Source organism: Anabrus simplex, chromosome 3 (assembly GCF_040414725.1).
Source record: "Anabrus simplex isolate iqAnaSimp1 chromosome 3, ASM4041472v1, whole genome shotgun sequence".
NCBI classification, from domain to species: domain Eukaryota; kingdom Metazoa; phylum Arthropoda; class Insecta; order Orthoptera; family Tettigoniidae; genus Anabrus; species Anabrus simplex.
In genome coordinates, this window is record NC_090267.1 from 357,444,245 (window position 1) to 357,468,792 (window position 24,548).

Here is a 24,548-nt window from a genome sequence, read left to right on the forward strand (position 1 = left end):
GAAAACTGTGAGAAAGTTACACAAAATTATACACATTCTTTGATAAATTCCCATTCCTAAGAATTCAAATGCCGTGTCAAAGTAAAGACGGTTAAAATGTAATTTCCTCTTGAAATAATGCGGTAGAAGTGAAGGTCATCGTTGATCCTTGTATAAAAATAAATCATTACTCTCCACTTCCTGGCCAGGGCCAAGAATGAAAGAAGTTAACAATGCCAACATTCCGAACAGACTGGTTAGAAGTAGGTTGAAAATGTCGCATGATTAATGATCTTTCTCTCCTTCATCAAATGGTAGGCTTGCAAGTTAGTATGCACTTGGTGTATTTATGAATATTCTAGTAAATTCTGGTCGTACTTTGACTCGCTATTGGAAATGTGTTACCAAGCTGAGCCGCTCACACGGTAAAGACAAAAGTCAACAGTAGTATCAGTCCCATTTTCATTTGTCTGTTTGTTACATCGTGGGGAATCGTCTTTGTCGTTTGGGCCTGCTAAGGACCACGAGGCTCGTATCTTCTCGTCATTTGGGCCTTCTATTTGCTCCTCTTTCAGTACGCTTCCATTTGCTGGCTCTGAGCCAGCTTTCGTTCCGCCGACCACATAAGTCTGCTGTTCTCTGTGTTCTTCCTACTCGTACTCGTAAGTGACGTTGGATGGCTTGCTGAAACTGTGGCCGGTCATGTATGGACACATGCGAAATCCCTACTTATTCCAGATCCGACTTGACCGAAGAGATCAACTTGTTCCTGGATGTCTTTCCTCTACCTGCCACAGCGAAGATCTTGTTGGTAAGTCTGCAGGGGTTCATGTGGGTTAGTTGCCCGTAGAAGACCAGGTGCCTTTTCCTTATACAAGTAACGATGTCTTCCTGATGTTTGAATAACTCATCGTTGTGCCGAATTCTGTAGGTCTCTCCCTCTTCTCTTACGGGTCCCATTATTCTCCTTTCTTTGAGTTCTAGTTTCCTGAGAGAGCCTTTCCTGGTCATCACGAGCCACCCAGAGGCCTAAAGAACAGATGGTTTTACTATCGCATTATAGTGTCTGAGTTGGAGGTTCTTGGAGAGGTACTTTGATGCTTAGATGCTTCTGCAGGAGTGATAGGCCCTCTCAAACTTAGTGCGCTGCGACGGGAGCGGAGGATGATGCTCTGTTATTCTTAGGGGATTACTGAGGTTACCAGACAGTGCTACCAATTATTGACGTAAACTCAGGTTGTGAGGTGAAGTGCTATTTTAATATTAGCATTCGCACAAAGACCAACCGGACAACGACGGATGCAGAATCTAGTTCCTCTGATTCAGACAATAAGGATGATTTTACTATGATTCTGGTTTAATGGATTTTTGAAAATGTTTAAAAAATGATGATTTGAATATATCCGTTCAGTAGTTTGTCAGGTATATATTTCTGTTGTATGGAAAATGTGAAATACTAGAATCTGCGTTCAAAGTATTTGGTTATGAATACTCACTCTAAGAATCGCGTAACTGCCACTCAAGTACTATGCTCTAAGCAGTCATTATTGTTTTCACAACACTACGAACATAGGGAGTGGAGGAAATTTGAAATATCGAAGCATTCTGTATCATACACTTTAGTAAATAGACATATTCCAACAGCACTACCTGAAAAGTAGCATAATTCTTATAACTTTATACACCGAGCTCGATACCTGCAGTCGCTTAAGTGTGGCCAGTATTCAGCATTCGAGAGATAGTGGGTTCGAACCCCACTGTCGGCAGCCCTGAAGATGGTCTTCCGTGCTTTCCCCATTTTCACACTAGGCAAATGCCGGGGCTGTACCTTAATTAAGATCACGGCCGCTTCCTTCTTGTCCCATCGTCGCCATAAGACCTATCTGTACCGGGCGAGTTGGCCGTGCGTGTAGAGGCGCGCGGCTGTGAGCTTGCATCCGGGAGATAGTAGGTTCGAATCCCACTATCGGCAGCCCTGAAAATGGTTTTCCGTGGTTTCCAATTTTCACACCAGGCAAATGCTGGGGCTGTACCTTAATTAAGGCCACGGCCGCTTCCTTCCAACTCCTAGGCCTTTCCTATCCCATCGTCGCCATAAGACCTGTGTGTGTCGGTGCGACGTAAAGCCCCTAGCAAAAAAAAAAGAAGACCTATCTGTGTCGATACGACGTTAAGCAACTAGCAAGAAAAAAACTTTAAACATCAGAAACCTACTTATAGACCTACGTTTTTAACAAAGGATACACTAAATTTCTCACAAAATGTTACGCTACTTTGTTAGACAGAAATCTAAAAACAAAAATCCTATCCTTAGATGTTTAGGAGGAAGTACTCCGAAGGAACCATGAACTAGCTCCACGAGAGCACTCTGCGACGGGGGGCGGACGATGCTCTTATTCTTAGCGAATTACTAAGGTCACCAGGCAATGCTACCTATTGTTGATGTAAACACAGGTTGCGAGGTGAAGATAATATTTTACCATTGACTTACTTACAGCATACAGGATTAAACATGGTTTAGATGTGTACTTGCATTAATCTGTCATTAGTTCATTTTCAGCATATGTGCCGAGCGAAAACCAGGGAAACGCTGCGCGAAGGCAGGAAAACATTATCTCGCTGTGTGATGTGGTGGCTCACACTTAAACACCTACTGGAGGTGAAACGCGCCGCGCCGAAGAAGAGGAAGTTGCTTGTCTCGAGTATTTCTTCCGCTTTTCTCGCCGGAATTTAATTTCGGTAACGTTCATAAAGTGTTCGGGTGTTTCGCAATCGCGTAGAGTCCATGTCGGACATGGCGTTTGCTTCCTCTGCGTATATTCACATTCCTGAGAGACATTTGAACTGTACTGTGTTAAAAATGGATTGCGAAAATCTTATTTAATTACATGAAAAGTACACTTTTCTATATCACAATTGTCATAAGTTATATAGCAATACCTTTGAAATATTAGTTGAAATTTCACAATGCTTATTCGAAAGTACACTTTGAATTTAACTTAAGGGCGCAACAACGATTGAAACAATGTTGAAAATTCAACCCTTAAATTTCTAGATAAATTAATGCCGTGAACTCAGAAACTCTGGTTTTGCCTTTGTTCTTCGCCTTCAGCATCTTCAACCAGCAGAGCAAGAGCTAACATGTAATCCATTAGTTGCGTTCGGCTGGGCCAACGATTCACACACAACTGACAGATATGTTTTGACGATAATCTGTCCAAATGACGAGACGCGCTCTCGACAGGTGTGAGCGCATACAGGAGAAATTCTTCTCGGAATTTACTCTCTCTACGTCTCCCTTCCGGTAGGTGTGAGCGGGCCTTAAGAGGTTAGAAAATGTATTAACACTGGTTTATTTCAAGCATGTATTGAATCATTAGCAGTGACGACATATCGAGTGTATTCAGCCAATAGCAATGTTCCTTCAAACGTCCATTTTGGGAAATGTCGACTGGTTTGTGATTTTTTACTATAAATGTGAAAATTTAGGGTGGGTTGGTGGGCTCCCAGCAGTCACAATAAAAATGTATACCTCTCCTAAGATAATATTTATAAATCTCTCAAAATCTCTCAACCTCTTAACTTGTGCAGTGTTAGCTAAGGACCTCTCCTGAAGTTTTACCATTCAGTATTCCGAGTCTCCCTAAATACACTGACTGACAGAGCAAATGCAACACCAAGAAGGAGTGGTTCGAAAGGGATGAAAGTTGGGGAAAAAACAGAGACGGCACGGACGAATAATTGGTGTTTATTTCAAACCGATATGCAGGTTACACAATGCGCACGGCATCGACTCAGTAGGATGTAGGACCACCGCGAGCGGCGATGCACGCAGAAACACGTCGAGGTACAGAGTCAATAAGAGTGCGGATGGGGTCCTGAGGGATGGTTCTCCATTCTCTGTCAACCATTTGCCACAGTTGGTCGTCCGTACGAGGCTGGGGCAGAGTTTGCAAACGGCGTCCAATGAGATCCCACACGTGTTCGATTGGTGAGAGATCCGGAGAGTACGCTGGCCACGGAAGCATCTGTACACCTCGTAGAGCCTGTTGGGAGATGCGAGCAGTGTGTGGGCGGGCATTATCCTGCTGAAACAGAGCATTGGGCAGCCCCTGAAGGTACGGGAGTGCCACCGGCCGCAGCACATGCTGCACGTAGCGGTGGGCATTTAACGTGCCTTGAATACGCACTAGAGGTGACGTGGAATCATACGCAATAGCGCCCCAAACCATGATGCCGCGTTGTCTAGCGGTAGGGCGCTCCACAGTTACTGCCGGATTTGACCTTTCTCCACGCCGACGCCACACTCGTCTGCGGTGACTATCACTGACAGAACAGAAGCATGACTCATCGGAGAACACGACCACGACGTTCCGCCATTCCCTCATCCAAGTCGCTCTAGCCCGGCACCATGCCAGGCGTGCACGTCTATGCTGTGGAGTCAATGGTAGTCTTCTGAGCGGACGCCGGGAGTGCAGGCCTCCTTCAACCAATCGACGGGAAATTGTTCTGGTCGATATTGGAACAGCCAGGGTGTCTTGCACATGCTGAAGAATGGAGAATGGCGGTTGACGTGGCGTGCGGGGCTGCCACCGCTTGGCGGCGGATGCGCCGATCCTCGCGTGCTGACGTCACTCGGGCTGCGCCTGGACCCCTCGCACGTGCCACATGTCCCTGCGCCAACCATCTTCGCCACAGGCGCTGCACCGTGGACACATCCCTATGGGTATCGGCTGCGATTTGACGAAGCGACCAACCTGCCCTTCTCAGCCCGATCACCATACCCCTCGTAAAGTCGTCTGTCTGCTGGAAATGCCTCCGTTGACAGCGGCCTGGCATTCTTAGCTATACACGTGTCCTGTGGCACACTACAACACGTTCTACAATGACTGTCGGCTGAGAAATCACGGTACGAAGTGGGCCATTCGCCAACGCCGTGTCCCATTTATCGTTCGCTACGTGCGCAGCACAGCGGCGCATTTCACATCATGAGCATACCTCAGTGACGTCAGTCTACCCTGCAATTGGCATGAAGTTCTGACCACTCCTTCTTGGTGTTGCATTTGCTCTGTCAATCAGTGTAAATAAAAGTTACCGGGCGAGTTGGCCGTGCGCGTAGAGGCGCGCGGCTGTGAGCTTGCATCCGGGAGATAGTAGGTTCGAATCCCACTATCGGCAGCCCTGAAAATGGTTTTCCGTGGTTTCCCATTTTCACACCAGGCAAATGCTGGGGCTGTACCTTAATTAAGGCCACGGCCGCTTCCTTCCAACTCCTAGGCCTTTCCTATCCCATCGTCGCCATAAGACCTATCTGTGTCGGTGCGACGTAAAGCCCTAGCAAAAAAATAAAAGTTACGACATTTTTGACTTCTACCTTTCATGCTTTCGCACAGTATCGTGATAGACAGTTTCCGAGAGTGGTTACTTAGTGGGGAAATACCACTTTAGAAAGTTATGCACTTTCATCCATTTGACTCCAGAATTCTTGTCACCCGTCGTTAAATAATACGGAACGTCGGGTTCATTGGCTAATCACTGTGTAGTATGAACGAACAAGACGACTGGCAGTCGTGCCACTCCAACTACTCTGAACAGACAGGCCTGTCGTAAAGTTCTGTCACAAGATCACTTAAGTTCGTGAAACTTCCCGTTAATACTCTCAGTGTCAGGTCTTGGACAGTAACGATGTATCCTGGTGAAGTTATACAACAGAAGTTAAAGTTTAAGGTGTGTTTCATGTCGATATAAAATATATGTAACTCATTTCAAAGAAGAGAGTTAATTATGGATGGATAATAATATATAACTAGAGTCCGGATTATTAGGTTCTGATGGGTTAGAATGCAAACATACTTTAGCCAGTAACAAGTATACCCTACACTGTACAACGGTTATGGTATGAGATTTGCATAGATATTAGGAGTACAGCCTATAGAACTCCTTGAATTGATGCTACCCTTCCTACATTATGGTACAACGGGTTGCATGACACTTCCTACAAACCAAATTACTTTAAATTCTAACCTATTACCACCTAAAAATCCGAGGTCTATAAACAATAAAAACAATTTACTTTTATATTTGTGAAAGACTGGAGTGAAATCCGAAGTCAAATGAGAAAGTGCTCTTTGATTTTTAGGTCTACCGTTCTTCAATAAAGCTCTGTTTTTATTATTGTTGGTTCATGTAAGTTTCTGGAGATATTCTATGTTCTTATTTGGTATGGCGATAACTAGAAATCCTTCATATCTACATCGACGTGTGTATTTGTGGTTCTTTGGGAATATGAGAGGAAAAGAGGTGGCCGTGGCATGTAAGGAATTTAAATATATACGATCATAGACAATCACTCAAAGGCAAGCATGTGTTCCGAGTTCATCAAGGTCACCCAGATATACAGATCCAAAAGACCTAGAAAGCTGAAATTAGGAATATAGGTTCACCTTCTACCTCGTAGTCGCACTAAGAAATGAATTTTCAAAATTCAGCTACTGTCCTAGATATAGACACTTTGTCCAATAGCATAGGTTAATATAGGAAACCTATTGTGAAAGCACAAGCTCTGCTCTGACGTAATTCTGGCGCATAAAAGCTGCCAAATCTTCTTATTTTTGTTGAAACTCGAGGTCATTTTTCCTCAGAATTTTCGGCTCGTTTCTACGGTCTCTTCTGTCCGAACCATGTCTTCATCATGCCATCGTGAACAAGATGCTACTGCATCGGCCGGTCAGCCGTTGCATCCTCCCAGTTGAGGATATTTCTTTGGTACACATTTGTACTAGACTTTAGGGCCTGCTTGCATTGTTTCTGTTGACTTCTCAAATCACGTTGTTCATCCTTCAATTGAGAATACCTTAGTTTGAAAGCATGTGTTAGGCAAGAGGGTAGCGTGGCAGCCCATTGAAGTTTACAGTATACTGGACAATCATTGCCTTGATGCTCGAGGTGCGGACCTCTTCCAAGATACCGAAGTCCATTAGATGGTCCCGCCATTTACTCGAAGAATTAACTTAAGACATATTCCGCAAGCATTTCAGGTTTCGCAATCGTAAAAAAAATTAGTGGAACATGGGTACCTCTCTACATTTCCAGAGTTCCATACAACGTATCAGAGATTAACAACATAAATATGTTTTATCTTTTTACAAACTCCCGAAATACAGTTTAAGGGAAACGTTGCATTGACAAACTGGTTACTAGAAAAATTAAACTTAATAAGAAGCAATAAATGCAGCAAGATAGAACACCTGTAATAAAATGCAAAGACAGCCCTGAATGTATTGGGAGGAATAACAATAACAAAATTCAGGGAAGGTACTCGAGGGAATTACAACTAAACATTATAGAGAAGGTACTATACTGATTTACGGAATCACTATAAGAAATGCAACGAAGATTGAGGCCGGTTACAGAATTCAGAATAATACCAGGACAAAAAAATCGTCGATAAAAGCAGGCGTTGCGTTCCATCGAAAGAACAAAGCTCAACGTGTCTTTGGTCATCCATAGAGAGTATATTGAAATTGGATGGGATTTCCCTGCATCCACAACATTTATAACACAATGCGGACGTGAAAATTAAATATTCATTGAGTTATTCGACATCCAAATTTTTGGTCTAGGTATAGGGTGCTGTTTTCAAAAAGCACTTGGATGAAATCTTCGCTTCACAAGATGTCCTTCTCTACCTGGATGAAGTGAAATTCGTGAAGCAAAGATGAGATTCGAATCCATGGACATAAAAGTAAGAAACATAGCACTTAGAAGAGAGTAGACGTAGACAAAGAGATGAAAGTTTCAAGAGGCATTGATCCAGAAAACTTTGAATTATTTTCCTTAACAGAACGTCCCACTAGTATTTCTCATGAAGCAGACCTGACAAGCTAATACTATTACGCTGTTGAAACAAAGAGATATTAAAAAGTTTAAACATCAAATGCTGCCAACAATCAGGAAATATGCCCCAAAGATAAAATGAATGAATTTCACTTTTAATATTCTTCATCCTTCGGGAAAGAAATGAGGGTATTCTGGGTGAAGAGTATTTTCTTGAATTTTAGAACTTCATGAATTAATATTTCAGTGGTCATGGGACAGGTGAACATGAATTTGAAGTGATACTCCTTTACAAGGACGGCTTGGTAACACAGCCAAGTAACACTCACTGATTAACAGATATCCAGATCCAAAAGACGTGTGTGTGCATGTTCAGTCTTCAGCCCTAAGGCTGGTTGGATCCTCAACAGCTCTGCCATCAGCTGTCATAAATGGCCTAGGCATCACTGAAGAGGCGTACTAGGGAAGTGAGGAGTGAGGTAGTTTCCCGTTGCTTTCTTCAAAAATTGTTCCCATGCCGGGAATCGAACCCGGGCCTGCTGGGTGAAAGCCAGCTATCCTAGCCACTAGACCACGTAGAACGCTGAAATTAGGAATATAGGTTCACCTTCTACCCCGTAGACGCACTTTTTCAAAATTCAGCTACTGTCCTAGATGTTGGCCCTTTGCCCAATAGCATAGGTTAATATAGACGAAAATGGAATTTGTCGTACAAGGACGAGATAAAGCTCATTTTAAGTATTAGGAAGCGAGGAACCGAAAGCCACGTTTTAATGAACCAAAACCAATCGTTTTTGAGATACTGGCACCACACTGCCACAGTTCTTCAGTCACTGCTGGAGAGCACATAATGACATACGAACAAGGTGAGAATTAATAATTCCGCTTGGGCAAGATTGCTTAAGACATACAGAAAATCGCAGAAAGAATATATAATTCTGTAAGAGAAGTTCATGGTCGTACAGCACATTAAATTAAATTTGATTCTTCATACGGTACATAGCTTATCTCCTCTTCTTTTCCTTTATTCTGAATACTTTTCACCTTTCCAGGCTCAGTTTGGTCACAACGCTATTCTACCAGGTCTTCCTTTCTGTTTAGCTACAGCTCGTGTATACTATAGTTCCTGTTTCTCATAGGTGCCACTATTTTACTTTCATTTGACTAATGAGATTCATTAAGCATGGAGCTCATTGTTATTGGAGAAGTAATTGTACCACATCTTGTTGTACCCATGAAGGGAGATGATTCCTATTTGTTCTGTTCCCTATCTTAAATATTGTACGGCACTGACTCGCTGGCCAAATTGGCTTCGGGAAAGAACTATTCTCACGCCTAAGAACGACACCGCATCAAGCATCAATGATTCCTTATTGGACAAAGTTTCTACTAAGGTGGTGAGATTAGTCCTTGGTGGAGATAGAAGACGCGGTTCAATGCCCCGCGGAGTTCCTTCACACTTTAAATGTACCAGGTTTTCCACCTCACAATCTCAGTCTGAAAGTTGGAGCACCAGTAATGCTGCTATGGAATCTGATACCTCCTAAGCCTCGTAATGGTACCAGGCTGCAAGTAAAGTCTTTACATAGCGAAGCAAACATCTTCACGTGATGTAGTGCGGGAAAAACTCCCCGGCATTCCTTTGATTCCCTCAGACTACCACTTCCTATTCAAACGACTGCAATTTCCCGTTAAAGTATGCTTCGCAATGACAACAAACACAGCTTACGGGCAGTTTTTGAAAGTTGCTGGTGTAGATTTAAGGAATGATTGTTTTTTCCATGGCCACTTATACGTAGCCTGTTCACATGTAAGCTCTCCTGACAGAGTTATGATTCTGCAGCCACACGGGCGAACGAAAAATGTGTTAACGATGGAGTTTTATAAAACAATCTAACTTCAACAACAACAACAACCATGTACAATGTAATTTTAACGGCAGTATAATTTTATTGTGACTGGCTGCAGGCAAGGGAGCCTGCCATTATAACGAGAATTTCCAAAGTCGAGTGTGACTGACAGTAGGAAACGAGGGCATGCCATTATTATGAAAACTCCCCAACTCGAATGTGAGTGGAAGTAGGAAAGTGGGCCTTTCTTTGTAATGAATTCTCCCCAAATAGATTGTGACTGGTAGTAGACAAGGGAGCATTCCATTACGATGAAGACTCCCCAACTCGATTGTGACTTCAACGATAACTTTGGACAACATAATTTGAACGGTAGTCGGCAAGGGGGTCTCCCCTTTTAATGAAAACTACTGACTGGCTGTAGGCAAGGGTCACTGCCATTATAATGAAAACTTCCAAAGTCGAGTGTGGCCAGCTGTAGATATGGAACCCGACGATTATAATAAAAACTCCACAACTCGAATGTGACTGGAATTAGAAAAGGACATTTCCAATGGAAACTCCCAAAATCTATTGTGAGTGGCCGTAGACAAGGGGGCCTGCCAGTATAATCTAAACTGTCAAACTTGACTGAGATTAGTAGTAGGAAATGGGGCTGCCCTGTAGTGAAAATTCCTTAACCCAGACTTTATATGAGAAACTACGTATGGCAACCTCCCCGTATTATTTCTCGGGTACCGCTGACCAATGCAATGTAATATAATACAATCTTACAATGTGGATGGTATTTTACCTAGAATTCCGTACGCAATGTCGGATTCCGTAGCGAAGCACGGGTACATGAGCTAGTGTCCAAATATGTTTCAATTGTGAGGGGTCATTGTGTAATCAGATTGAAGTTCAGCGTGAGTTAGTCGAGTTCGAATAGGACGTAATACTGGCTATCCAGTTTTGTGAAGATATTCAATATTCCCAGTTTCACGTACTATGGGCATTCCGGAAAGCCCACATTGAAGGCATTAGGATCCACCGCCGATAGTGCAGCGGCCGATCATGGTTGAGATATTAGTTGTTTCATGATTGTGACCAGCGGCCAATTGCGTGATATTCTCCATTGGCAACCAAAGACACATTGAGATTTGTGCTTTCTGATGAATAACAATGCCTGCTCTTGTCAACTAGTTTTATTTCCTATTATTATTTTGATTGTGAATGATTTTTATTGTGACCATTACTGACATATTCAGAGTAGGAGGTACTAGACGTGCAGCGCTCATGAGTTTCTCTGGGATATAAGCCGCACCAGTCTGCCCTTGTTAACAGGAGGATAAAGAGCACTTCTGCTCAAGAGGTCGCTAATTGAGCTCCGGAGAAAAACAAGAGACATAGTCAGATGAGTCAAGATACGATTAGTTTCTGCGTGATGGCAAGATTGAGGTCTGACAAGCCCATGGAGGTTACAGGTTCAAGTTTTCAGTAAGGCATATTACAGGTTGATGTTTGCTCCATACTGGTGTCAGGTGTACTCGTGATTTAGGTGATTGGTCTGTTAAACTACATGACTGAAAAAGGATTGGTACAAATCCCTCCTTGTTGACCAGTAGAAGTCCTTTACGGACTTCATGTTCCCTGACAACGAACAGATATTCCAACATGTTAATGTACCATCTCCAAGGGCCATGCATGTCCATGGCTGGTTAGAAAAGCATTCTGGAGAGATTTAACAAATGTTTTGGCCTCCACGTTCTACTAGTATGAATCAGTCGAGCATTTATGCAAGTTACCAGAGGGGTTCTACGCCTACAAATAACAGTAAGTAAACTCATGTCCCTGCCCGAGATAGTGCAGTTCCTTTCAGGCACGCCCCAATGGAGGTGAGCTGCAAGCAAGTATTAACCACATGCCAGCCCTCCTGCCAATCTAACGTTTTCGGATGTATCGGGAATTGAACCTGGGTTTCCGAGGACGGCAGCTAACAGCGCTAACCGTTACACTACGGAAGTGGACGCACAAATAACAGTGAACTACGGGAAGTATCCTGATAGAATCTCCGAATAAGTCTGCCTAAATCTTCCACCTAATTGTGGAATACGTGCCGAACTTCAGGGGCTCTACATATTGTTAGATATCACATAACTTTTAGTATGTCAGAGTATCATCATCATAGACATTCACTCGCTAGTGAGAATACCCATTGTCGTTGGAGTGCATCTACTTTGCAGATTATGGATTCTTTAAGGACTAAAGAGATCTAATCAAGAACCACAGTTCTACCACAGTGTCCGCTTCTTGGTATTGTAGGTCATTTCTTCTTTGATTTTCTAGTTCTGTTCCCCAATCTCTTTTGTCGGACTCGTGTCTTCATTGTTGTTGTCCAGAATGTTGTGTGCACTTTTGAACAATCTGCTGTTCAGACGCTGCATCCTCCAACTTACAGATCCGTAAGTTAGTACTATCCACTCATTCCTAGTACCTACCTGTCATTGTTCCAATCTGTTTGTCCCACTACTTCTCACTACTTTCATGCCGGTTACTTCCAACTCATTAATACGATAATCTGAGACCCCTTAGCTTTCACTCCCGTACAGTAATATCAGTCTGAAAACAGATCGAAGTATTTTTTCCTGAGAGCTCACTTCTTTCTTACAGAATATCGCTTATCGGAACTGCCAGCTCACGGCATTAGACTTGTTACATTTTGATTCGATTTCACTTAGCCTACTGTACAAGAATCCTGAAAGAACACACATTTGAAATGTTTCACCTATTTCAGTTTCGTATACCCTACGTGAAATGCAATCCCCTTACGAACATTTTGATGATGTAGGTATTTTTCCATTGCCAAAGAAATCCTAAAATATTTTAGGCATACAAAAAACCTGAAAAGAAAGTTCAGAGGACCTAACAATTTGGTCCTTAAATGGGTTTAGTTGCTACTTAGACGTGTTAAGTATAGAACACAATTGAAGAAGTACTTACAGACTCCTGAGTCGTGGGCAAGTTTCACACAGTGTTGGAGGCACATAACTCAGACTAGATCGATCCAGATACAGCTCCTCCAGAGACGATGTGCCGTTCAGCGTAGGAAACTGCGTGAGGTCCCGTGTATCCGACAATATCCTGAACAAACATATAAAAGACACAAGTTAGGACATTTACCCAACAATGTACTGATAACGCACCAATGTCCAGCAAAATACATGACAAAGAAATGCCTAACACAATACTGGTTGTTGGTGACATTCACTCTTAGCTAAGCCAAGGAAAGGCTGATCATTCATACTGAGTCGCAGTTTACATTCAGATAGCCAACATCATAAGTCATTTACCCAGGAAATAAGGATGACCAACATTGCTCAACTTCGGAGATCTCAAGAGAACCAGTGTTCCAAAGCGATTACGCCTAGGCACGATGCATATCGAGCCAGGAGAAATGTTGTTCAATAACAACAGGCCTTGATAAAAGGAATCAGGACAGTAACCAATCTTCTAATTCGAAATATTTGTTCAGATACAAATGGCACTACTAACTTAATGTCGGTTTAAGGGAATTAGCGGCCCGAATGCCTCGAAAGAAGCCCCTACTACGTCTTAAATCAGTTATATCTTGAGACCTCCATATTTTCTCAGTGTTTGAGGATCAACATAACCGAGTGGCATAGTCACTGACTGCTTACGAGGGTGGCCACAGTTTGAGTCCCAGTCAATGCACGTGCGATTTTTGAAATGAAAAGTCCTTGTCGTTCGAATTACACACGAAATTGGAGGTAGAGTGCCAATGATCAAAATGTCAACAGTCACGTAACTACAAGCTTCCTTCCTTTTTTTTTCTCGGTGTCCAGTTCACATTAAATACCAAGATCCGTCAAAATCATCGAATTTTACAGGAATACAACGTTCCTTCAACCCGCACCATCGTTTGAAAATATAAATTGTACTGAGACCAAGCAGAACGACGGTGAAGACTCCCACCTGATAAATTATAGTTGCAAATCGCAGTTGACTCCGGATGAGCAAAAGGGTTATATCCTATACTCATGTTAATTTTCCTCATCCCTTTTATCACCGCCTGGGATTGTTGGACACCCTGTGTATTGTTACCAGTATACGCAGACAAATCCTATTGGATGTTAAAAATTAAATCATGATTGGAACATACAGGATGGTCGGAAGCAGCATGAACCATGTATTTGAGCGTTAGAAGGTTGGTCATACTGATAAATAATTTGAAAAAAAATCGGTATCTCAGTACGTCGCAATTTTATCATCTTCTGAAGTTAGCCAATCAGTTCGATTCGCGGGAAAGTTTAAATTAGCTTTGCTAAGTGGTGTTGGTAAATCTGCACGTGGCTTAACACAAGCTTGAGTGCACCAATCCTAGAAAAGAAATTTGCCAGGGGAAGGGTTTGAACACGGACCTCCAAGCTGACAGGATCGCGGTACCGTGACACCGGCTGAAACCCACGTTGTGTTCATATTTGATGCAGATTTCTCGGCAAGGTTCTCAAGTAGATTTAACAACACCAACATCACCTGGTAAAGCCCATTTGAATTCATCCGCGAAACGATCTGATTGGCTAACTTTCAGCAGCCGATAAAATGACAAAGGCACAAGATATTGGATTATTTTTTTCCAAGTTATTTATCAGTATGACCAACTCTCTAACTCATATATCGAGTTCACGTCGTTTCCGACCACCCTGTATGATCTGTAGATTTCAAGTGCTGAACAAATGTAAAGCTGCCAACAAATAATTCTAGAATGGACTCAATCACAAAAGTGATTATTTCTTAAGGTATTGTTAAATTAAGAGCCGGCCCCGCGATGTAGCGATAGCGTGCTTGCCTCTTATCCTCAGACCACGGGCTCGATTCCCGGGCAGGTCAGGGATTTTTACCTCGACCTGAGGGTTGGTTCGAGGTCAACTCACCTTACGTGATTAGAATTGAGGAGTTACCTGACGGTGAGGTAGCGGCCCCGGTCCAAGAATAACGGCCGATAGGATTCGTCGTGCTAACCACACGACACCTCGTAATCTGCAGGCCTTCGGGCTGCGCAGAGGTCGCTTGGTAGGCCAAGGCCCTTCAAGGGCTGTAGTGCCATGGGGGGCGGGGGTTGTTAAATTAACGGTTTCTAAGGCTGTGAATGTTAGCTGACTGTTCCTAGGTCGTGTGTATAATAGGCCTATATTACTTGGATATGCAGTGTTGTAGTAACCAAGGAACTGCTTGGGCCGAACCAAACTGATTACAATGACAAAAAGAGCACTTTTAATTGCATTTTATCGAAGGAGTGAGTGATCCTGAATAGGAATCCGGCAGTTTAAATTAATACCCCACACGTAGATATGTAGATGACCAAATTTTCATACTATAGTATATGCAAGAGCTCCCTCTTTTGACCAGTGGTAGTGTGTTGGCCTACGGATCCAAAGATCACTACCTGGCACGTAGTCAGATATTTGAAGGACAGGAAAAAGTAGTTTTGACACTCCATATCGTACAATCTCGGCATTTAAAAGAACTAGTACATTGACAATTCGGTCTAGGAGCAAGACCACCATTCAGTTTACACAATGCTGTTTATCGTCTTGTGCTTTGAATAGTGTTACTATTATTATCACATTACTTACTTTACATTACATGGAACAGAACGGTAGCTCATGAAGCCTTAGTGGTTGCAAGTCTTGTGTTTCCTCAGTAGATATTTTGAATGTAAATGTGAAGAACATATGTATTAATCAGTAAGGTAATTACAAGGAAGAAGTTACTTCTTCATTTTCTTTGGGGCCTGTTCCTATTCACTTCGGTTCGTCTCCTTATATGAATTAAGTCCAGATTAAGACTAACACAACACCCATTCCTCGAACCAGAGGAATTAACCAGACGAGGATAAAATCCGTGTACCGACCAGAAATCGAATCCGGGGCACTCTTAAGTGAAGGCTACGACGCTGACCATTCAGTAAAGGAACCGAACTACTTCTCTACACTGATGACCTCTTGTTGAATGCGTACGAACAATCCAGTGGTGGAGACAAAAGATATCAAACCTTTCTTAAACAATCTGTGGTAATTCTAAAAGTAGAAAAACTGTATGAAAAGAGTATAGGAAGGAGGTGTATGGTAAAAATCAGAAAAATGTGCAAATAAAATTAGGTGAGAAGTTGGAGAAAAGAGAAAATGGAGAACGTTTAAGTGAATTATGACATACTCTCCAGCAATAGTAGGGGCATCTGGAACATATTTTCGTATTCTGGGTGTACTTGTGGAGGAATTTATGCGAATTTATCAGCTTCCCACTTTGTTCCAAATACATCAATAGATACGTTGCGCTTTCCTGTTTACAACTTAGGCCGGGCTGAGTGGCTCAGACGGTTGAGCTCTGACTTTCTGACCCCAAAGTGGTAGGTTCGATCCTGGCTCAGTCCAGTAGTATTTGAAGGTGCTCAAATACGACAGCTTCGTGTCGGTAGATTTTCTGGCACGTAAAAAAACTCCCGCGGGACTAAATTCCGGCACCTTGGCGTCCCCGAAAACCGTAAACTTGTTAGTGGGACATTAAACAAATATTATTATTATTATTATTATTATTATTATTATTATTATTATTATTATTATTATTATTTCATTCCTCCAAGGGGGAGGCGACCTCCTAAACGTTGACGCCGTCTCTCAGGCCAGGAGATTTGTATCGGGGAAGGAGATGTGCGAAGAAGGTGAGAGGGTTCGCGGCCGTGGCCTATACTAGTAACTGTCCCGGCATTCGTCTTAGTGCAGGAGAATGGAAAACCATGGGAAACCACGGAAAACTCATTCTCAGGACAGCTGACGGCGGGGATCAGCCCCTCTTCGTTTCTCGAATACGGAGGCGTAGAACCACGGTAGAGACGTGGCCACCCCTCCTCTGCTCGGTTGGTCGGTTGGAGTGCAGAGCTGTCAGACCATGAACCAGCCGTGGTCAACTGTGGGTCGAGACCCATTCTGTATCCGCCGACTCATGATTATTGGCAACATGCTACTGTGTTATGTGACCCGTTACGCGGACAGGGACCTGAAGTCGGATTTTTCATTTTAGGCAAAAGATAGTGGGCATTTTGAAAGAGAGGTCATGCTTCTAGGTGCAATACTCCAGAAGATATTAATTTTGTTGCTATTAAGAAAATTATATTTTAAGAAAAATGCAATTACGCCTTTCACTGATTTTTTACTAATTATGCAATGTTTTCCTGACATCGAGTTGCGGAGACGCGAACTGCTGTGTAACTTAACTTTTGTTCAGCTCTGATGTGAAATTTCAATTGCCGATTTCGGATCCCTTTCCGCGGAACGGGTCACACATATATGCGTATTAGCAGTTGCTATTGCTCTGTTTGTAATTAATTACGTATTTTAAAAATATCTTATCATTCAAAACAACTCGACCGCTTCAATTAAAAAATCCTGAAACACTATATTCTTCTTCTTCTCCTCCTCTGCTACCACTATTTCTCACATCTGTGGGTCGCGGGTGCGAACTATGTCGCACAGGTGGATTTGGCCCTGTTGTAGGGTCAGATGCACTTCTTGACGCCAAACCTATATGGAGGGATGTAATCACTATTGCTTGTTTCTGTGGTGGTTGGTAGTGTAGAACGTTGTCTGAATACGAATAGGAAAGTGTTGGGACAAACACAAGCGAGTCCCCGAGCCGGAAAAATTAATCGGACGCGATTAAAATCCCAGACTCGGCCGGGAATCGAACACGATTCCTTTAAACCGAAGGCCTCAACGCTAACCATTCTGCTAATGAGTCGGACCTTGAATTACTATCTACTATTTTTATATTATTGGGGTTCAATAATCTCGCTATTTTATCGTTCAAACAAACTCCATCACTTCATCCAAAATTCGTCCTGAAACATTATTATATTATTAGGCACAATACTTTTTTTATTTTTGCCATTCTATAGAAATCCCCTTTTTCCACTGAAATTCGTCCTGAAACGTTCTCTATCATAAAGTTACTCGAGTCAATAATCTTGTATTTTTGCTATTGAAAAGAACGTCATAAATTCCACTTGCATTCGTTCTAAAATATTCTCTTCTATTGGAAGACATGATATGTTTTGGATTTTTGCCGTGCGAGAGAAATAAGCTGTAAGAATTCCTTATTTTCTTGAAGATTTTTCTCAGCGCCCTCAGAAGAAAAACTTGACCTTCCATGACTACGACTGTTCTAAAATCATTAGTTCTTCGTTAACCTTAATTCCTTTATTTCACATTCTGCCAGTTGTGCATGTATGATACGCTAAATAAGTAAATACATTATTTCAGCAATTTTATTTCCATGTCGCCAGTTTTGGGATGAGAAGGAATCGATGTAATGTTCTCTTTACCAAAGTAGAAAGAACTGGTATGAGCTAAGCCACAATGCTGGAGAAAGAAGGTAATAAGGCTCTGGTGGCTGTAAATGCCTTACCCTGCGGGCGGGCGATAGCTCCAATATCCGATCCGACCAGCTAATTGACTTCATGATTAAAAACCGTCAAATGTAATAAAGTGTTCTTCTCGTTGTCAGACCAGTAGCTCTCTTTTGTGGAACGAGAGACCATCAGCTGTCCTCCCTGCCCACCCTTTGTCCCCCGAGCTTTTTATTCTGCTCCTAACTGTAACAGAGGGAACTGTGCAGAAACCAAGAGCTGCACCCTTCTGAAGTGCAACACTTCACGAGATTAAGATATTACGATATATATATCCCGTCATTGACGGGCCGATAGTTGGCGATGTCGTGGGCTTTTGTTTAATCCTATCGTTGACGTACAAACTGGCATTTTCAAGTCACTGTCACGAAATTAGTATTGATTTCTAGCGTTTAAAACATGTCTAGACTCAGTAAATTCCTACATATGAATAGCCACCATCTCTGATAAGCGTGCTTTAACACGAAAAAGCGTAATATTTCTTGGAAAACCGTTAGAGTTTCAGAGAAAACGCACATGGCATTTATTTGACCAAAGTGAATTTTAAATAAACGACCTGAACTTTATTTTGTTGGACGAACAATTTTTGGTTTGTAGTAGATGAAACATGGGGAAGTTCAGTTAATGCCTGCATATCAATGGCCGCCAGTTTGAAACATTAAATTTCTGACACATCAGATGATGATGATGATGATTATTATTATGATTGCAGATGTTTAAAGAGCCTAGCATCTAAATCGTCGGCTGAACATTGAAACATAAGAACAGGACTGTATTTGACATTAATATCTAAGATATATCGATACCAAATTTCAGTTCTTAAAAAAATTACACCGCACAAATAGGTCTTATGTCGAAGATGGGGTAGGAAAGGACTAGAAGAGGGAAGGAAGTGACCGTGTCCTTAATTAAGGTACAGCCACAGCATTTGCCTGGTATGGAAGTGGGAAATCACGGAAAACTATCTCCAGGGCTGCCGACAGAGGGTTTGAAACCCACTATCTCCCGAACGTAAGCTGTTAGCTACGTGGCCCACACCGTGCACCTACTGGATCGGTAAATGTTAGCTCAATTGGTCCTGTAGTTCTGACGTCAATGAGGGAGAAATTAACATACACCGTCTCATTTTTTCAGCAATTATGATATTTTTTTCATATGTCTTGGCAAATAATATAATTTTAGTTCATTATTTTGAAATAAAGTATAGGTAGTCATGTGACAGTTCCCTCTGAGAAGGTTTGTGTAAAATTTCATGGAGTTTCACTCCGCGGTTTAGACGTGAAGTCTTTTCGGAAGGCAGGTAGATATTTCATTTTTATGTGTAGAGTTGAATGACGTTTTAAGCCTAAAGAACAATATTATGAACTTCAATAATAGGGTGTTTTTGGTGGAATTTATGGAGTTCTTATGATTGAAAAATGCAGCAATAATATATAGTATAAAAATAGCTCCAATGATTTAAAAATAACAGAAAACATTTCCTTATGAATTCTTGTGGAAGTGGTGAAATTCATTAGAATTATGATGAAAATTTCGTGTGGCTATTGGCAAAGTGGTGCAGTGCTGGTAATGTGGACACTACGGCAACGGTGGGCGGTATCTGCCGTGCTAAGGGAAACTGCGTGTTTGTGTGCTGCAGGAGAGTATTAATCTCTCGACCCGGCATGGAATCGAACCTGGTGTCTTGAAGACTATAGTCCAAGACTCTTACCAGTCAGCCATGGAGCCGTACTTTTGAATATTAAAACAACACGATATTTGACCCAAATATTATAACAATAGTAGATAATTTTTAGATCGATGTTTTCAGAGCCCATGTTAATAGACGTAACGATCCTTTGGGTTTTCGCGGAATGAAAGAACAAACTGTGGGATTCTTTACGCTATTAGGACTGGGTTTGAGTTGGTTCCCAAGTATGTTAGTCAGTTCTCAGCCACTTTCGAGGAGATACTACATTTTGTTCCAGATCAGAAGAAGGGTTGGTACAGGAATTGGTTCCCCAGTAACCCACATTTTCTTCTCATTTTAACAGCCTGAGTTAGATTGAGGACTGTCTAGTACTACTGCAGTAGATATAGTTAAATATGTTGTTATACAGTATCAAAATTAATTCCCTATTTCCGAAGTAAAGTAAATATATACTGTACATTAAAATGTATGTTTAAGTCGTAGGTAAGCATTTAAAACACAAGTGTTGCAAGAATTAATGCCAATTACACTGCTTTATTTTAAAATTTCAATCAACTTTTGCACATGTTCTTTTACAATTCTTTTTATTCTAATTCTAATTTGATGAAGGTATCGCACTGAATTTCTCGGATGTGGAAGATATTGTAGGGAGGAGCGTAAAACTGTTCGTTCAATCTGCTGCGATAAGTGACACCTTCTAAAAGCCCTCGTGGGTCAGGCGGCAGCGCGCCAATCTCTCACCGCTGGGTTTCGTGGTTCAAATCCCGGTCACTCCATGCGAGATTAGTGCTGGACAAAGTGGAGGCGGGACAGGTTTATCTTCGGGCTCTCTGATTTTACCTGTCATTTTTCATTCTAACAACACTCTCCAATATCCAGGCTTCGGCAACCGGCACAATTCCTATCCTCGCCGCTAGATGGGGGTTTCATTCATTTATTCCATTTCTGACACGCTTGGATGACTGGAAACATGCTGTGGATTTTTGAGTGATACCTTCTGATGAACTGGAAAATTTCACATAAATTGCAAGTAAGTATCAAGAAGGCGTGAAACATGTCATGCGCTCTTGCATCCATGGTTTCCAAAAATATAGTGAACAATCACTACTATCTAACGTGACGATTATTATCATTTCTCGATATAGCTCTAATTCAAGACCCAAAATTGAAGGAAACTAACTCAAGAAATCCCAATGTAAGTACATGTCCTCCATTCACAGCAGTAACACCTAATTCGGCTCCTCCTTTCCTATCCTGTTCACCTATTTCTATGTATAACAATTGTACAACAGATTGTAGACTTTCGAATTCCCTGCTGTCAGTTTTAAGATCGCTTGCCGATATTATCTGCTGATTGCAGCTGACTAATTTGTATGACTGGATGACCGAATGTACTATATTGTTCTTTAGATTATTTACCATGTATTATTACGTACTCCACTCTGCTCCCATTGATATATAACTATAGTGATTAAATGTAAAGGAGGGACAAGAGCTCTAAGCACGCCACGTATAAATAAATAAATAAATAAATAAATAAATAAATAAATAAATAAATAAATAAATAAATAAATAAATAAATAAATAAATAAATAAATAAATAAATAAATAAATAAATAAATAAATAAATAAATAAAAGTATACCTGTATGGTGTCGGTTGTCTGTAATTTCGTTTGTTTTGCCTATTTTTCAGGTGTTTATCCTATTTATGTCAACTCAAGACCGTATCAGTGGTTTTAAGCTTTCGTGTCTCTCCGTCTGTCTGTCTGTTCATCTTTTCCACCAGCACGGCGAAACGGATGGTTAGATTTCAACCAAACTTCATATTTAGAGTATAGTCATCCAAAGGATGGTTTAGAAATTCATTTGATTTAAAAATCACGCAATGAAATGGGGATTTATTGGAAAACTACAACAGTTTTCTTCCATTTTCTCGTATACTATCGATTTTCTGTAAAATCCATGGACTATATGTGAAACGTCCCTGCGTTTTATACAAATTTTGTTATCAGCATCGTTTCGCTTACTCTTCAAATGACGCAAAAAGTTACTACTTTTTGCGGGTTTCATGCTCGGCATTGAGTGGCCGACAGAACGAACCTACCGGTCTCTATAGCAACGTTTCTGGCTGCTTGCCAGCAGGAAAGAAACGTAATGTCATCTTCGTCAACATTCCTGTAAACTCGTGGTTGTTTCCTGCGTAGAAGGCGAAAGAGACGTAAAGCTGCCATTCCCCGGGATTTTATTTATTTATTTATTTATTCACGAAGCACAAGATACAGCTACACTGACCAAATTTCACTTGTACTGTCAACAGACGAATTCACAATTGTAAACATTCATGATAAAATATAACATAACAAAAGATAACAGGATTAGGTACACAGCCTACTAACCACAACCGTCCAAATCGAAAATGATGAGAATATCCATGTTCATAGTTAAGTCGTCGTGGGTCAAAATTGCGGTATAACCACTTCACATCAACTTGTCCGTAAAGGACTGTTTACACCCCTGTCGAATATATTTTTACTTGATGCTATATCAAGGCTCTTGTCTCCTATTAATATTGTTAGAGAGAGCTGGTGGATGGATTAGGAAAGATCGTTGAAGTTTTGAGTGATGAGTGTGGGGAATGTGGAGATGGTCTTTGGTTCTGGTGGAGCGAGAAGAAACACGGAGAGAGAAGAGTGAGACAAGACGTTCTGAGCGGTAATGCAAATATAAGATCGTGGAGGAAACTGAGGTCAAATACCTTGTCGCCTGATGTTCAGCGGTGACACATTTATTGCCCTTAGTACCTGCTGCGTAGACAGATTTCTGAGCTTGGGGTTTCTGTTCGTAACAATTGCAGCAAAGAAGGACACTGCTCTGTCTAACTAGTAAATATTGGGGAGGGAGGCTGTTGTCCAAATTGGAGAGCAGTAGTTCAAAAGAGATTGAATGATCTTGAGGAAGAAGTGATCAAGAGCAGTGGGATTACAAATTTCTCTGAAGCGGCAGAGAATGCCTAGCAATTTCATAGCCTTGATTGTATATGTTTCTATGAGGTTATTGAACTGTAATTTTGTATCGAATATTACATCTAAGTCACGCTCTTGCGTAACTACGGTGTTGGGCTCGTCAAGTAGGAAATATGATGTCCGTAGAGGAGATTTACGTAGTGTTGTTGTGGTCATGTGGCTGCATTTTTGTGGATTGGGGATAAGTTTCCAGGTACGGCACCAGTTCGAGAGGACGTTAAGTGAGGACTGTAGTAGAGCTGTACCTGCTGGGTTCCTGACCTCCCTAAATATCTTGCAGTCGTCAGCAAAAAGTAGTGTATTTGCTGTTTCCTTGAGTTTGGACGGCAGATCGTGCATAAACAAGGAGAACAGCTAGGAGCCAAGAGAACTGCCTTGTGGGACACCGGAGGTGACTGGTAACCATGAGGATGAAGTGCCTGATATTATCACTCTTTGCCAACGGTTATGTTGGAAGCCAGTAAGAAGGGCCAAAAAAATTCCATGTATTGCACCCATAATCGAATGAGCCTAATGGAAATGATAATTAAATTATTGAAATTCGTATATGTGAATACTGCAGAGGCAGGGAAAAGCTAGCAGTCTTACAAAGCGCCACCCAGGAGCCGCGTTGGCTGGAAGTACATCCGTCAAATATGCTTTAAGTCACGAACAGGAAATAGCTAACTAAAAGCCTCCCTCAAATAAAGTCTTATGGCACCGAAAAGTGCAGACTTTCTACTTAGTTTCTCACGAGAAATCGGCAATATGGAATGTGCCCATCCCTAGTGTGCGACAAGGAAAGAGAAAATACCTGTCACCTTTGGCAGAAAATGGTTGCACCTGAGCCACGATGCGCGGCAAGATTTTAACCAATCACAATTTACAAAATTAAATTATCATGTCTTAGCGGGAATCTGTACCCAGTGTTTCGTGATTTGGTGTCGAAAGTAGTAGTAAAATACTGTGTCCTGACCTGCAAATAATATTTAACGAATATTTCACGCAAATACGTGGTTAATTATTTCTCAAAATATAAGTTTTCAACATTGTTAGGAAGAGTTATTGCGCCCAAGGAGCGTAATGTCATGGCGGCTAGGCGCCGTGCTCCGAGTGTAAATAGGCCCTATGACGCTTTTCAATTTATAAATTAAGCTACGATCATTTCTGATGGCGCAGTGCAACACACAAATCAAACCAAATTTTGGAATATTTAGAGTGCATTTCCGAACATTTTAACCTACGGACAAGTGGAAAAAGATCCAAGGTACCATATTACTACGCTGCATCCCCTCCAATCGGACTATTTTCGAAGTGGGGGTGTGAGAATTTACAAAAGCAGTAGCCGCAGTGTGGTGATATCTCAGTCCTACTTGAAATTTCAGTGCAGACAGGCGATTCTACAGAGAGTGCAGCGCCAAGAGACGACTTAACATTTGTGTGAGTAGAGTCATAGGCAAGCAATGAACACTTAGGGAGAACTCTAAAATAATATCAGATCGTAGGAAACAATCAGACAATTATCATAGCAAAAATGACAATGGTACTTATTTTACAAACTTTTCATAAATGAACATTTAACGTAGTGAGACAGGCGGACAACGGAGATGGACAATAGGAGTTTTCATAACATGTAATTATACAACATTCCTTAGCTCACACGTAGCTTGCACGTTAGTATTCTAGTGGAGAAGTATTGTTTTGGAGGACTGTATTTTCATAAACATTT

At 41.7% G+C, this 24,548-nt stretch overlaps 1 protein-coding gene and 1 non-coding gene across 2 annotated transcripts in view; both read right to left on the reverse strand.

Moving 5' to 3' along the window:
• The window catches only part of rk (rickets), an 824,128-nt gene that overhangs the window by 127,484 nt on the left and 672,096 nt on the right, over window positions 1-24,548 (reverse strand). Inside the window, exon 9 of the mRNA XM_067144502.2 lies at window positions 12,645-12,785. Coding sequence (XP_067000603.2) covers window positions 12,645-12,785 — 141 coding nt within the window. The remainder of the gene's footprint in view (window positions 1-12,644; window positions 12,786-24,548) is intronic.
• On the reverse strand, window positions 8,325-8,396 carry TRNAE-UUC (transfer RNA glutamic acid (anticodon UUC)). The gene has a single exon. It is a non-coding gene; the product is annotated as a tRNA-Glu (tRNA).